General features: G+C 37.1%; 1 protein-coding gene across 7 annotated transcripts in view; it reads left to right on the top strand.

The window, feature by feature from the left end:
- Gabpa (GA binding protein transcription factor subunit alpha) overlaps positions 1 to 15,513 on the top strand; it is a 36,920-nt gene that overhangs the window by 13,938 nt on the left and 7,469 nt on the right. For 6 of the 7 annotated variants that reach the window (XM_008847182.3, XM_008847181.3, XM_029570458.1 and 3 more), the window contains 3 exons: positions 1,822 to 1,906; positions 5,322 to 5,567; positions 12,549 to 12,743. In XM_008847182.3, the coding sequence (XP_008845404.1) occupies positions 1,822 to 1,906; positions 5,322 to 5,567; positions 12,549 to 12,743 (526 nt within the window). The remainder of the gene's footprint in view (positions 1 to 1,821; positions 1,907 to 5,321; positions 5,568 to 12,548; positions 12,744 to 15,513) is intronic. The other variant, XM_029570461.1, reaches the window with a different exon arrangement.

Genomic DNA, 15,513 nt, shown 5'->3' with positions numbered 1-15,513 from the left:
GTCTTATAGGGTTTATACTGAGTACAATATTGTATAACTGTAATAATTCAACTGTAAATCTAAAAATTTGCAGCCAATTTTGAAAGAGATGCATCTTAGCTCTGGAAATTGTTATTGAATATGTCAATGCTGTTGTAATGAAATGCTTCTTCTAATTATATGGTTATTAAATAATTTAAATTAAAAAATTTATGTATATGAGTGTGTTGCTTGCATGTATATAAGTGTACCTGTGCCATGGAAATAGGTCAGAAGAGGGCGTCGGATCCCCAGGATTTACGACAGTTGTTAGCCACCATGTGGGTGCTGGTAATCGAGCCCGTGTCCTCCATAAGAAAAGTCAGTGCTCTTAACCACTGAGCCATCTCTCCAATCCAAGAACTTTTAAATGCCAGGCAAAGATTCACATTAAGGAATAAACTGCCACATTTAGCCATTCCAGAGGATCACACAGTTTGTCTTAATTCCTGCTCCAGTTGGAGCAGAGTGACTTAATAGTAAGTTTTTATATATGACATTTTAAATAACTGAAGATGTGATTGTACAGGACTGAATTCTTGGAATGGGAGTGAAAGGAGATTTGTACATTCAGTACTATAAATGCAGTCAAAAAAACATGATCTAAGATGATTATAATGGGAGCCTGTTTCAAGCTGGTAACAAAATGTCAGAAGTCAAAATTATTATTTTTTTTAGTCTGCTAATGTATGAAATACATTCACTAAGAAGATGTGAAGGGAAAGAACACCAGTGTTCAAAGGATATGGAATTATGATTAAAGATGTTCCTGGTGAGATCAAGTAGACAGGTCATAAATCATTTAATTTCATTGACTTTGTGATCAGAGACTTTAAAGTGAATCCTAATTTTTAATACGTGGTTTTAGTTACAAGGGAGATATGACACGAATATGTTATAAAATTCAATAAATTGTCACCACTAATTAACATCCTTATTCATGATAGACATTGCCTTATCTTCTACTTTCAAATGCATTTACAGAATGAACAGATGCCTTTTTGTATTTCTTAAGATCCCAACCTAGATTTCATAGCTCTTAGAGAAAATTGCTATTTAAAATAATTTTGCAGGGACTAGAGAAAAGACTCAGCAGTTAAGAACATTGGCTGCTCTTGCAAAGGACCTGGGTTCAATTCCCAGCAGTTAAGAACACTGGCTGCTCTTACAAAGGACCTGGGTTCAATTCCCAACACCCATGTGGTAGCTAACAACCATTCTAATTCCAACTGCAGGGAATATGATGCCCTCTTCTGACTTTCTGCGTGCATCGCACAACATGGGTGCACTTAACACACATGCGGGCAATACATTCATATACATACAATAAAAGTAATAAATAAAACATAAAAAATAATAATTTGGGCCGGGCATGGTGGCGCATACCTTTTATCCCAGCTCTCGGGAGGCAGAGGCAGGCGGATCTATGTGAGTTCAAGGCCAGCCTGGTCTTCATAGTGAATTCCAGGACAGCTGGGGCTACAGGGAGACCCTGTCTCAAAAAGACCAAAAAATAATAATAATAATGTGGAGGCTAGGGTAGGGGGCCTGCCAACTATGCATGACACCTTGACTTTAATCCCAAGCACCATTATAATATAAAAATAAATAATTTGATGGATTTTGCTGTCCTCAATAACAGTGGTAAAATAACTTCAATTTTAGCAAGGAATTAAGTGGAATGACAACTTGGATAATTAAATGTATTCTTATAATTTAATTAGTATATTCAGCAATTAAACCAAAGTCAGGTAATTTATCTAATGATAGAGCTAAGATAATACTCATTTTATCCATGTTCAGCTGGATCCAGAACGAAGCTTGTTTGACCAAGGAGTAAAAACAGATGGAACTGTACAGCTTAGTGTACAGGTAATTTCTTACCAAGGTAAGTTACTTTCATTGACAATTATTTAACAGTTTAGCTCATGTTTTTCTGATGTGTATGTATGTTGGAGGTGTTTTAGATGATTGTCTAAATGAGTTGAGTGATGTAGCTGAATACTCTTGCTTTTGTTTCAGTAGTTGTGTCAGGGTGAAGATGGAAGAATAACACATTCCACCAAATTAGCAAAAGGGATGTGTTATACTGTAGTAAGTAGAGTCACAAGCAAAGCTGAAAGTACACGTTCTAGCTAACTTCTCAGAAGACCTCACTCAACTGCACTGCAGAGTAGACTGTCAAGGAAGCTGATGCTCTACAGTGATCTGTAAAACCCCACATCTGGAAGCCACACTATAGCCATCAACTTGGAGCTGTGCTATGAGCCACACTAGTGTCAAATGGATGTATTGGGTGCCTGCTTTCCCCTTTTAACTCATACCAAATAAAAGACTTAATGCCAGTTAGTGTAGAACCTAAATCACATCTAGACATCCCTACCTGCAAGGAAATTAGGCTTTCTAGTTTAGCACAGAGAGAATTGCAAAGGATATAGAGTAACACCACTAGCTACATCCAGCACAGCGTTTTACTAATCATGTGCAAATACATCAGAGAGAGGAAAATTAGAAAACCATTTTTCAGTGGACTAAATTTTAGCTTTAAAAAATATGGTTAGCCAGGAGTGCTGGTGCATGCCTTTAATCTGACCAATCACTTGCATACGGATCTCTGTGAGATTGAGGCCAGCCTGATCTGCATAGCAAGTTACAGGCAAGCTGGGGATACAGGGAGAGTCTGTCAAAAAAAAATTGATTTCTTGAGATTTCTAATAGAGTCTTAATATAATCTCTGAACACATTATTTGCTTACAATTGTGTTCCACACCAACGTTCTCTTTGGGCTTTGAAAATGGAAGTTAATTTACTTGTGATCCTTAATTCCCCTGGGATTAACTATTCTAAATATGAAGAGAAACTCATTGCTTTTATCTTTCAAAGCCCAGTGACATCTCAATGCAAGTTTAAAAGACTTGACTTGATGTCATTAAAATAATGACGTTTAAACTGGGTAAGGTGCCTTATAATCCTATCACTTAGAAGAGAGGAGGCAAGCCTTGGCTATATGGTGTGAGATCTTATCTAAGAAAAAAACAAAATTAAAAAAAAATTTAGATGGTATGTTAGCAAATAAAGTATGAAATTTATATGCAGGATTAGGGAATGAATTTTAGGGAAAAAATTTTAATTGATTGTTTTTATCATGTATTTGAAAAAGTGACTTCTTTATAGTGAGTGATAATACATTTTCTTAAAATAGTTTTCATGAGAGAATAAAGCTGAGTTTTACTTTTTCTTTAAAATTTGCTTTGACTAAATTTTGATTTAGATTCTAATAGATTCACTAAGTTACTACTGTTAAGTAATATGATAGAACCCAGGCGTAGTGGTGCACACCTTTAATCCCAGCACTTGGGAGGCAAGGCAGGTGGATCTTTGTGAGTTCGAGGCCAGCCTGGTCTACATAGCCAGTTCCAGGCCAGCTGGGGCTACAGGAAGACCCTGTCTCAAAAAGACAAAAAAAAAAAAGAGAGAGAGAGAGAGACAAATAATAATATGATTGTTTCATCCAGTAGGTTTCAGAAAATAACATTAGAACATATTTGAATGTGACTGTTAAACCTCAGATCACTAAAAATTTAATCATTGTTTACTGTTACTAATTTTAGATGCTAGCACTGCATGTGCTGTGTTTATTTGGTTTTTACTAAAAAAATTGAACACACACAAAAGTAATTAGACAACTTCCCAGAGCTGTCATTTTAAAATTCTTATGAGGAAGTTGAGGCCGGAACGTTGTCATAAATTTGAGGACAGCTTGGGCTGCATAGTGAGTTCAGGGCCAGTCTGGGGTTTCAGACTCCGAGATCTGGTCTCACAAAAGCAAAATAATAATAACTTTATGAGATTATTTCAGAAAATTAGTTTATTCTATTTTTAAAACATTTTTATTTGAGAATGTAATACAATGTATTTCGATCATATTCACCCCATCCCTCACAGTTTATTATTTTTATCTAAGTATAGTTGTATACACATTGCCCATATGGTATAATTTTTAAACTTCTAATTTCTGGAACATCTTTTTATCTGACTAAATGGCCATTGAGGAGTCTCTATTGAGAAATCATTTACCTCATCTTACTTTTCTCCTTTCCCGTACTTACTTACTTTGTTTGTTTGTTTGTTTGTTTGTTTGTTTGTTTTTGAGGCAGGGTCTTACTGTATAGTCCTGGCTCTCCTTGTGCCTCTGCTGGGATTAAAGGCAGGTGTCCACCATGCCTGGCTGAATTACAGTCCTTAATATAAGGTTTGAATATCTAGGATTGGGGTTAATTGATGTGAATTTATTGAACAAAGTCAGAAACAATTTTAGCATCTGTACTTCTCCTTTAAAAAGAAGGCAAAGGGACTATGGAGATGGCTTAGTCTTTAAAGTACTTGTTTTGCAACCTATGAAGACCCCAGCACCCATATAAAACCTTGGACAAAAATCTGGTACGTGCCTGTCATCCCAGGTCTGGGGAGGCAGAGACAGGAGGAGAGTCCTTAGGACTTGTGGACTAGGTAATCTAGCTAATTGGTGGGGTTCAGATTCAGTGAGAGACTGGTTCAAAAAATAATGTGGAGAAGATGGAAAAAGGTGCCGTACATCAACTTTGGCCTATCTCTAGTGTAGTTTCAGTTTCTTCCCTGTTGATGCTTTTTATTCTTTTTTTTCTTTAATATTACTGTTGTAAGAAGTGGTACTTTTTTTCTAATGATATTTGAAGTTAATATTTGTAAAATTGTGTGTACACATGTGTGTACATGCTAATTATTATACAGAAATATTAAGACTAGTTTAAATAATTTTTGAATATTTTTTACCCAGATGTTAACTTTTATTACTTTTATTTTCTCTTTTCAAACACATCATGTTTTCAACCATTTTTTTCAACAACTTTCCAACTATTTCAGGATAAATTATATACATGATCATTTTCTATCTCTAAATATTTTATGAGCATCTGTGTTTCCTTAAAAGCAAGGATCATGGGGCTGAGCTGTAGCTCAATGATGGAGTGCTTGCCTGCTATATGTGAGACTGGTGTTGACGCCAGCCCTGCAGTAAAACAACACAAGAATTCTTTTATTTGATCATATTATAGTTCCCCAAATCAGAAAATTATTATTGGCCCAGTACTGTTCCTATCAAAGCTTTATTGAAATCTATTGCTAACAAAGATCAGTTAAATTCATTAATATTTTGTTGAAAATTTAAAGAAGTATTTTCCTCTTTACATTTGGAAACATAAACTTAATTTACTTTTCTTGTGACTCATGGTTTTATTTAATTTTTTTTTTAATCTACTGTTAAGGAATTGAACCAAAGCTAAACATTCTTGAAATTGTTAAAACTGCGGAAACAGTTGAAGTGGTTATTGATCCAGATGCCCACCATGCAGAGGCAGAAGCACATCTCGTGGAAGAAGCCCAAGTGATAACTCTTGATGGCACAAAGCACATAACAACTATTTCAGATGAGACCTCGGAACAAGTGACAAGATGGGCTGCTGCCCTGGAAGGCTATAGGAAAGAACAAGAACGCCTTGGGATACCCTATGGTAATGAACAGCTGTCGGTTAGGTAGAATAAGACTTAAATTTGACATAGGAAACACCATTAGGGTAAGATACAATCTATTTTAAATGTAGAATTTTTAGAAAGAATATTGATGTTAGCTTGCTTGTTTTTTTGTTGTTGTTTTTTTGTTGTTTTTTACTTGATTTTTGAACTGTTAAGAACATATAATGAGCAAATACTATGCAGGTTGTTAGGAATACAAAGATTCTTTTAAAGAATTTCTGCCTTTAGCAGTTCACGGCACAGTTGAACAGAAAGAAGATAAGTGAAAAGAGGTGATTGTCAGTAGAGAATAATACTTTAGCTGTCAACAACTGATAACAAAGCATGCTTTTAGAATTGAGGTTTTGAGGCAGAGCATCTCAGGGAATGCTGGTTGGAGATTGAAGCAGTGGTTCCTGAATTCAAGGCCTGCCTGGGCTCATGGAGCAGCCCTCCTCTCAGAACAAACCAGAGTCTCATAAGCATCAGAAGAGCCTGAGAGAAAATGGGAGACACTTTATTATAGATGCGAAACCATACTATAGCAAACGTCATTTCAAAAAGGGATAGTTCAGCACAGAGCTTGCTTCCACCTGGATGGATGCATGAGTAATGAGAATATAGTGGGTTGAGAGTTATTCTCTTACGTTGTAGAACTGTTTTTGATCAGTGACAGTGACAGTTGAAAAATGAATGTTGTACTAGCCAATCCCATCAGGTCATGGAGAGACTGGGTAGAGAGAAAACAAAAGCATGTTGTTTGTACAATATTGACAATGTACAGATAGGCATAGACTAGGTGATTTTCTTTGGCAGTAAAAAGGAAGGGGTAAGTGAAAACAACAATGAGAAGGTTGACAGTTTGTAAACATAGAGGGGATTTGAGTACTGACCTAGTGTCTCAAGCTTGAGTGACTAGACAATAAAAATTTTGATGCCTGCTAGTTGCATCTTCATAACGTGTGTAATGGAACAATAATACAGTATGCCAGGCACTGTGGTAAATTCTGGGCTGCTGCTGCCGCATAGGCACAAAGCATACCTTTGATGACATGTCCTCTATCCCCATGGAGGACTGGCCCTAGTACCTTGCTAGACAAGCACTGTACCTTTGAGCTACATCCTAACCCTTAGAACATACCTTGGAAAGCTGCTTTGAGGAAGCAGAGAAGTCTCATATGGGAAAGATTTCCTAAGGAAAAGTGATGGCACTTGATTTCAAAATGAAGCACATAATCAATTAAGGCAGCCCTAACATAGACAAACCTTTGGCTAGAGATAAAGATGTTGTATGGGACTCTTTGGATTTGGATTTGAAGCCATAAAAGTAATATAGTCTCTGGTGAAGAGAAACAAGATTGAAAAGAACACAGTATTAACCACTGGTTCTAGGACTGTACCTTTAGGGCTGGAGAAGGGAGACAAACGTATAGCTGAAGAGGTAGAAGGAAAATAACTATCTGGTATCACTGCTATTTTAGTTCAGAACTCTGCAATGCTTTTGAGGAAGCCAAGAATACTGGCTTGAGTAGTATCTATCTTGGTGATCATAGGGTCATTGTTAAATTTAGGTTTTAAAGTTACTGTAGGGTTTGAGAGGCAAAGCTGAATTATAATCTACATTTTAGAAATGGAGAAAATTCATTAGAAGCTTTTGGAGGACTAGAAAGAAAAAGTGGTAGGGAAACAAAAATTAGACATTTGGTAGTGAGCTTGTCATTCCCTCAACAATATAACAACTACTTACATTGCATTAGGTATTTTATTTAGACATGGTTTGAATTTACATGGATCCATGTGCATAGGTTATATGAAAATACTGCACCATTTTATAGGACTTGGGGGTCTGTGGAATTTGGTGCCCCTGAGGAGTTGGGAGTATCCTGGAACCAATCCCCCATAAATACCAAGGGATAGCTGTATGTGGTTCCTTATTTGTGACATGTAGAAATTTACTTTGGGCATGTGGGAAGCTAGTGTGGATAGTGTTTTGACCTTTGTGTTAGCAAGTTAGGAATCTGAGAGCAATGCTGAGAAGGAAAGAGCATGAACGCTTGAAGCAGTATTTCACAAGAGCTTGCTGTTCTTTGCAAGAAGTCTTCAGTTAGTAGAGTCTTAGGTAAACGAGTAATATTTTCCAGGAAATTATCATTTTAAGTTTGTCTTTCTATGCCTACAAATAGTTTTTTGACTAATTTATCAATTCTGTGCAACATTGAAATAAAATTAACTCATTATAGCTTCTTGAAATCTCTTTGAAATATTGATCCACATTGGGAAATCTGGAGTTCATATTAGTACACATCACTTTTATATCTTGGCAGCAGCTCTGAACCATTTCATTCATGTGGTTATAAGTGTGAATATGTATATGTATTTTATTTTAAATTCTTAGTTTTTCTTATTTTTTTTTTTGTACTTCCTATTAAATGAGTCTGAGGATGCAATTAAAGTTAATAAATATATAGTAATTCAAAATCTGACCAAAGAGATGGACTATAAGAAATACTGAAACTGAAGGGCTGGACTTTGCACAACATGAATGTACTTACACATGTGAGAACACAGTGCTTGTCCCTCCAGAGGACATAAAAATTTCCAGATGAAGAGAGGCTAGGCCATACTAGACACTGAACTTACTAGTGTCTTCATCTTAGACTTTAGCTAGTAGGATTGTGAGAAATAAATTTTTGTTGTTTATAAATTACTCAAGGGGGCTAGAGAGATGGCTCAGTGGTTAAGAGCACTGGCTGCTCTTGCAGAGGACCTGGGTTCAGTGCCTAGCACCCACATGGTGGCTAATGACAGTCTATAACTTCAGTTTCAGGGGATCTGATGCCCTCTTCTGACCTCTGTGGGCATTACATGATGTGGATGCACTTACATGTAATCAATGCATTCATACACAGAAAATACAAATTAAAAAAGAAATACTAAAACCGAATAAAAACAAACTCAAAGTTAAAATATTTATCCTTGTCCTTTATGAAGTAAGAATATTGAAATGATTGCTAGCCTGAGATTAGTTTTCTCTAATAGATTTTTTTAATTCATGATTTTTCTTCAGAATTGTCAGATAGTAGCATTTGTGTGAGTGTGTGTGTGTGTGTGTGTGTGTGTGTGTGTGTGTGTATTCACACACAATAAAATATTAATGGCTCTCTCTCCCACACTGGTAAATTCTCATTTGTTGTCTGTCTTGCAAGTCTGATGTAAGAAGAGGAAACTTCTCTACGAAACAGTTCTGTACCATTTTCCTGTTGTCAGGCCTGCTTCCTAGCTCTGACTGTGTTAGATTTGACTGCTTTTGTTCATTGTTGACATCCCTTGTGGTAAATGATACTTATCTAGCTTCTGTATAGAACAGAGTACAATTTTTACCCTGCCCTATTTGGCAACTTGCTGGTGTGTGTGACAGGGGTTGTTTTATTTTGTTTATTTGAGATGAATTCTTCCTGTATTTCCCAGGATGGACTTGAACTTGTAGTCTTCAGCCTAAGCCTCCCAGTTAACTGGAATTACAGGCATGTACCTGGTCTCCCTTTCCATTTTATGATATTGCTTTGTAGCTATTGTTTAAATCAGTAGCCATTGTATATCTTAGGATTGCTTATTATATAACCATGATTATAGCTATGTAAGTCTGTTTTCCTTAGTTCAAAGTTGAATTCTTTTTTGTTTGTTTGTTTGTGTGTTAGTTTTTGACAGCCTCATTCTGTAGCCCAGCCCAGGCTTTCCTGGAATTTACTACATAGCCCAGAATAGCCTTGATCTTAGAGCAATCTTTGTGAGTCAGCCTCCCGAGTGTGATTTATTTTCTCATTATAAGGACTTGTACACATATCAACACTTTTTTCTCCCACTTGGGTCATTGGCTGCTGGTTCTTGCTTTGCAGGTGTGTCTGAATGAAGCCATCTCCACACAAGCTCCAAGCTGTTTGTCTTAGCCTTTCTGCCTCGGTGGTGCTGAGTCTCCATTTTTCCAAATCTCTTATTTTCCATTTTTATAGTGTTAGCCTCTTGTTTTAATTACTGTTCTTTCATTCTGTTTGCCAATTCTCGTGAAAGGTTATCTAAAAATATTTATTGAGGTTTACCCTTCTGAAAAATCTATGTTCTACTCTTTCTGTGGTAGTAGTATCTGTATCAAATATTAGAATTGAAAATTCACTTTTCCTTAAAGTTTTGGGTGACCCTATTCCATTATGTCACAGTATGAAACATTCAGGGGCATCTTAATTCAGGTTTGTGAGGATGGAGGCTTTTTATCTACTCTTTATGTCTGGTCACTCTTAGTGACAGTGTGAGTTTTTTTCCTTCGTTGTATTCTGAATTGGTGTGCATATATTGTTTTTTGTATTATATGTATATATTCATTTAATACATATTTGAAGAATAACCTCACCTTGTATTTTAAGTCGGTGTCCTCCTTTGATCATTACTATCTGGAATAGCACAACCTGAGCAGTGTAAGAAGTTTTGGAAAGAATTCTTACTTCTTTATTGGGTCTTTCTGGGTAGACATTTTAGATCATGGTTTCTCCTTACCTGGTAAATTGATTATTGCCCAGCCTGTTGTTTTTGAAAAATTAATTGAAATCTGGATGCTCTGCTCTTATATCTTTAAAAAAAAAAACAAAAAAAAAAAAAAAAAAAAAAAAAAAAAAAAAACTGGGAGGCAGAGGCAGGCGGATCTCAGTGAGATTGAGGCCAGCCTGATTCACATAGTGACTTCCAGGCGGCCTGGGACTAGGGAGACCCTGTCCAGAAAGAAAATCCTTCATTTCACTTGAATCTTTGAGAAAAGAGACAAAAAACACATGGCCAGTTCAATATGTTAAGCCAGAAGTCCTGATACTATTTGAGGAAAACAAGTCAGGCTAATGTTTTCCTTGCCTTACTTGACACTGTTAGTTTCTCGTCAATTTTGATATAAAATGAGCTTGCTTGCTTAAATTTTGAAAGGGCAGTGTGATTCAAGGTAACTTTGCTAACAGCAGAACCTTCCTGTTGTTTTCAGGGAACATTCTGTAGCTGAGCAGCTCTTTCTCAGCTAGTCTGTTGCTTTATTCATTCTTGTATTCTCTTTCTGCCCCTCTGTCCCCCACTTTTCCCTCTGCTTCTTCCTCTTCCTTCCCTTCCTCCCTCCTTCCTTTCTTCCCTCTATTGCTTCTTCCCTTGACAGGGCTGGAGATTGAACCCAGGACCTCATGCATGCTTGATAAGCATTCTGCCACTGAGTTATATCCACAGGCCTCTTTTAACTTTTTTTATTTGAGATAGGGTCGCCTTAAATTGCCCAGGCTGCCCTGGAACTGACTTGAAGCTCAGGCAGGCCTTGAACCTGTGAGCCTCCTGCCTCAGCCTCTGGAGTAGGTAGGTTTCTGCAACCAAGCTCAGCATCCTTTTCTTCTTCATTTGTTTTCTTTTCTTTACCTTCTTATTTTTACCCGAGCCTTCTCTTTGCATTTCCCTGCTGTCCCTTTGCTTCTCCCTTCTGCTTTCATTCCCTCACTGGACCGACACTCAGCTGCTGTTGCGTTGAACACACTGTTCTTTAGCCTGATTTTATCTTGGACTGTTTGCTTTGGGTGACTACTTCTTTGTGTTTGGATTTCCTGTGCTCAAAATCAATCAGGTGTCCTTTTGCTTTCCTTGCTTTCTTTTCTGTACAGGTGTAGAGACCACAGGATTCTTGGAGATCCCACCACCCCCACACACTCTGCTGCCAGGTGAGATCTGCCCAAGCTACTCTCATGCCTCTGATCCCTGGTGTCAGCTTCCTCAGCAGCCAGGATTGCAGGTGTGCCCTCACACCCAGTGTTTTCCAGCTTTTATTGCTTTGTCTTCGCCCGTGCATATTAGAGTCAGTGGAGAATATTTTTCTCCTAGCTTTATTATAAGCATCTTTAGATTTCTGGTTTTATCCCTCATCTGCTTTTTCTGTTTTTCTGTATACATTCAGAGAAATTAAACTTTACTACCATCTTCCTAGAATCCCTCCTCCCTTCAGTTCTTTGTGGCTATCAATCTGTTTATCCTTGAATTCATTTCTACTATAAATTGGTCCTTGATAAATAGCTAAATGTTACTTTTTCACTAATTTTCGTACTGTATATCATTCATTCATTGGGTTTATTCTCAGTACTATTTGAATAGATCATCGTCTTAAAGCAAAAGTGCCAAAATTAATCCAGCTATAATTTATTAAGCTCCACAATTAGTATGTTCTGTTATGTACCAGAAATACAGTAATAAAATATTTATACATACTGGCAGTCTTTTTTATTTGCAAATTCAGTTAGATAGTAAAAAAAAAATGATGGGGAGGATGAAATTCCTGAGGATGAAATTATTTGGGTATTCTTTGTATAGATTCAGCAAATGTATATGCAGGGCACTGTGATAGACTGTGAAGGTAGAGTTTACAAACACAGTCCTTATGTTTAAGGTCTTAATGCCTTGTGGGGAGGCATCTGAGTAACCAGGTAGTTAGAATGCTATATTGTGTTACCCTCTGTGTAAGTGCCAGAGCAACTTAAGTGCAAGAGCAACTTACGGTTTGTTGGAAGGGACAGGGAGGGAAGAGAGAATGCATTGTGCACATTGGAGAGTACAGCTAGCTCCTAGGGTCCTAGTATAATCTTTTCAATGCACCAAATCATATAATGCTTCAAAATATTATTTTCCTCATAAAATTCCAGACTCACTTATGTAGAGCCAAGTGACTCCTTGGGAAATTTAAATTGAGAAATTGAAAAGGAGTTGAGGGGAAAAATACAGTGTCAGCACAATAGTCTTTACTTCATGTAATGAGTTTACTTCACTTGGGAAAAACATCTGTTTGGATTTTGTATGTGTATATATGTGTGTGTGTGTGTGTGTGCGTGTGTGTGTGTGTGTGTGTGTGTATTGAGAAGTTAACTGTAAATATAATATCTAAGATGGAACTAGGCTAAAGGTAATATTTTTCTTTCTAGATCCTATACAGTGGTCCACAGACCAAGTCCTGCATTGGGTGGTTTGGGTAATGAAGGAGTTCAGCATGACTGATATAGACCTCACCACACTCAACATTTCGGGAAGAGAATTATGTAGTCTCAACCAAGAAGATTTTTTTCAGCGGGTCCCTCGGGGAGAAATTCTCTGGAGTCATCTGGAGCTTCTTCGAAAATGTATAAAATTAGAGTTATTGTCTATTTACATTGTAACTAAAGCTTAATTTTATTTTTTGTAACGTTTTCCTTTTATTCATTGTTATCTTAATAAGCAAACATTTAAACTCTAATGATTAACTTTATTCGTTGTTGTAGGTAGGGCCAAGAGCTCTTTATGTATTATCTCAGGTATTCCCTGTAATAATATAATAGTACTGTAACATACTGTTTTCCTTAGGTTTTTTAGTTTCTATATAGGAGAATGAAGCTGTGAGATCCCTAAATCCTCTAGGGATTTGCTAAACCATGATTCTCACCTGGGCTTCTGTTATAATCCAGTCTTTTTTTCTGAGGCCTTTCTTGTTATGTTGCCAAGGCTGGCCTGAAACCCATGGTCTTCTTACTGCAATTTCCCAAGTAGCTGGGATTACAGGTTGAGGCCACTATGCCTGGCTAGAGTCCAAGTTCTTAAGTCATGTGCAATGCTCTATCCTCAGCCCCTTTCATGTGTTCTAATCACTGCCTTCTGGTTCTCCAATTAGTTCTTGCATTTACTGCTGTTCCAGAACCTTGAGACCATTTGTTCAACAGGAGGAGGATTCCCTCCTGTTCTCTTATTCATTGGATTAAGACATTTAAATGCCTCGGCTATTAGTTAAATAAGGTTTTAAGAGAGCCACAGAGACTGTGGGCTATGAGGAAAACTTAGAAAGTGCCTGACTGACAAAAGAGTTCAAATAAGTATAAATTATTTTGTTTTAGTTTTTATCTTTCTTATATTTAATGACTTTTAAGATGTCTGTAACCCAGATGCTAACACTGCTTTTGTATATGGGCCATGTTAGTCAAACCTCCATACTTTTCAGCTTATGAGTAGGACAGATTCTACACTTTTCATAACAGTTAGGGGTGGAAATGTCACAGTTGCTACTTTGTTCTGCTGTGTACCCAGTAAGGAGGGAGCCACTGTAAAGGATCTTCCAACAGTAATTTCATGCTTAGTGTTTCATAAAGGTTCACCTCTGCTACTAAATGAGAAATGAGCCCTAGAGAGAAGCATTATTCTTCCCTCTTCTGGATTCTCTAAGATACTTTTTAAGGAACCTCACTAAAAGACTGACTGCATTCACTGGCGTATAGGGCTTGTTACCAGTTTCAGTTCTTACACATAAATGAGTTAATGTGTTGGTTTTGGTTTCAGGATCTTAACTGAATCATGTTATTTGAAACATTTTCTTATATGAATTGTCAAGAATATAACAGTGATAGTGCTTAGACTTCATAGTCCCCCCAGAACTCATGGTTTTTCCACTCGCTCCCAGATCAACTCTTTCTTGTCACTTTGTCGTTCTCCTGATGCTTTTCAAAATGTGAAACCCATTACTCCTTCATCCTTTTTTTTCTCACCAGAGGGTGAGAGTCTTGTTTATCTTTTCATTTTCATGCAATAGAATGGGTTTTCGTCAGAACAGCTCTGTTCTAGAATTGTTGGCTTCTTAAAAGCAACAAAGCCCTACAGCCTCATTAAGCATGTCACAGAATTGCTTGCTTGTTTGTGGGTCTATGCTCTGCCCTGCTGGGGAAATGGTGTCTGGTTTTAGAATCTAAGACTCAGTTCAACATTTACAGAATGGGCATGATGGTATATAAGGCTATATATAAGACAGACTTTCTAGTTCCTAAGTTTCCCTTCTCAGAACAGGGCTCTTTGAGTAGAAAGAAGAAAAATCTATAGCATATCCCTGAGAGGCCCCATTTCCTGCAACAGAATGGCTACAGACCCAGCTTGTTATCTAGTCTTCCTTAGTGATCTCTCAAAGCTGAAAAGAAACAGCCCCTTTTGTATCTTTGCTCACCCCCTTGGCCCACCTGCATGCAGCTCCCCTTAAGTTAAAACTTCATCTAAGTTCTGTTGTACTTGGGGAAGATAAATAAATAATTCCAGTAATACAAATTCTTAAGCAAGCTTCTTGGTGTGATGATTTATTTTCTGTCACCTTTGGTTTCTGTTGCAGGTCTTTAGGAAAAAGAACTGCTTCATACCTGTGGTACTACTGCTTTCTCATAAATGGCTCTGTGTCCCCCCCAGGTCTTTTTCTATAAGCACGCTGCTTCCTTTATACATGGCCAAGATTTGGATTGCTTTAGAGGAAGAATGCTATTCAGAATGCCTATATTTTCTTGGATTGAGCATTCAAAAGCCTCTCTTTCTATGTTCTGCTTTGCCTTAAGAGTTCCCAAGAACCAAACCAAACTAATATGAGAATCAGGCCTTCAAAATGGATTTTACAGGTGGCTCGTGTCTGGACTATGTGATGGTCACTTTCTCATTTGTCGTCTTTGAGGCAAAGCCACCCCCATTTTAATGACAAATTGAACAGTTTCAAATTTAATAGCACGTTTCCTCATTGAGACTTTTAAGAATTCTGGTGAAGATCTTTAAGAATGCTTTTAGGAGAAACAGCAGTTCTGGGAGAGGGAATGCTGAGAGCTAGAAGTCTGAATAAAACAGTATTCCATTTACTGGAAAGTTAACTTTGCAGGGTGCTTCTTTAAATATTTTTTAATCTTCATAATAGTCTTGTAAAGTGTGTATCACATTTGGACTTGAAGACGTTCATGTCTAGAGGTTGAAAACTATCAAAATGGTAGTGACTGCTAAGATTTTAGAAGTATTATAAAGTTAAAGCTGGTTTATTCAAAAGTGAATGTTGTAGCTAAAACATCTCTAGTTTTTGTGTGTGTGTGTTTTCATTTTATTTTGTTTTAATGCAGAATGTATAACTGA

Source organism: Nannospalax galili, unplaced genomic scaffold (assembly GCF_000622305.1).
Source record: "Nannospalax galili isolate Female #2095 unplaced genomic scaffold, S.galili_v1.0 scaffold903, whole genome shotgun sequence".
NCBI lineage: Eukaryota > Metazoa > Chordata > Mammalia > Rodentia > Spalacidae > Nannospalax > Nannospalax galili.
The sequence above is the reverse complement of the archived record's forward strand: the minus strand, read 5'-3'. Positions and strand labels throughout refer to the sequence as shown.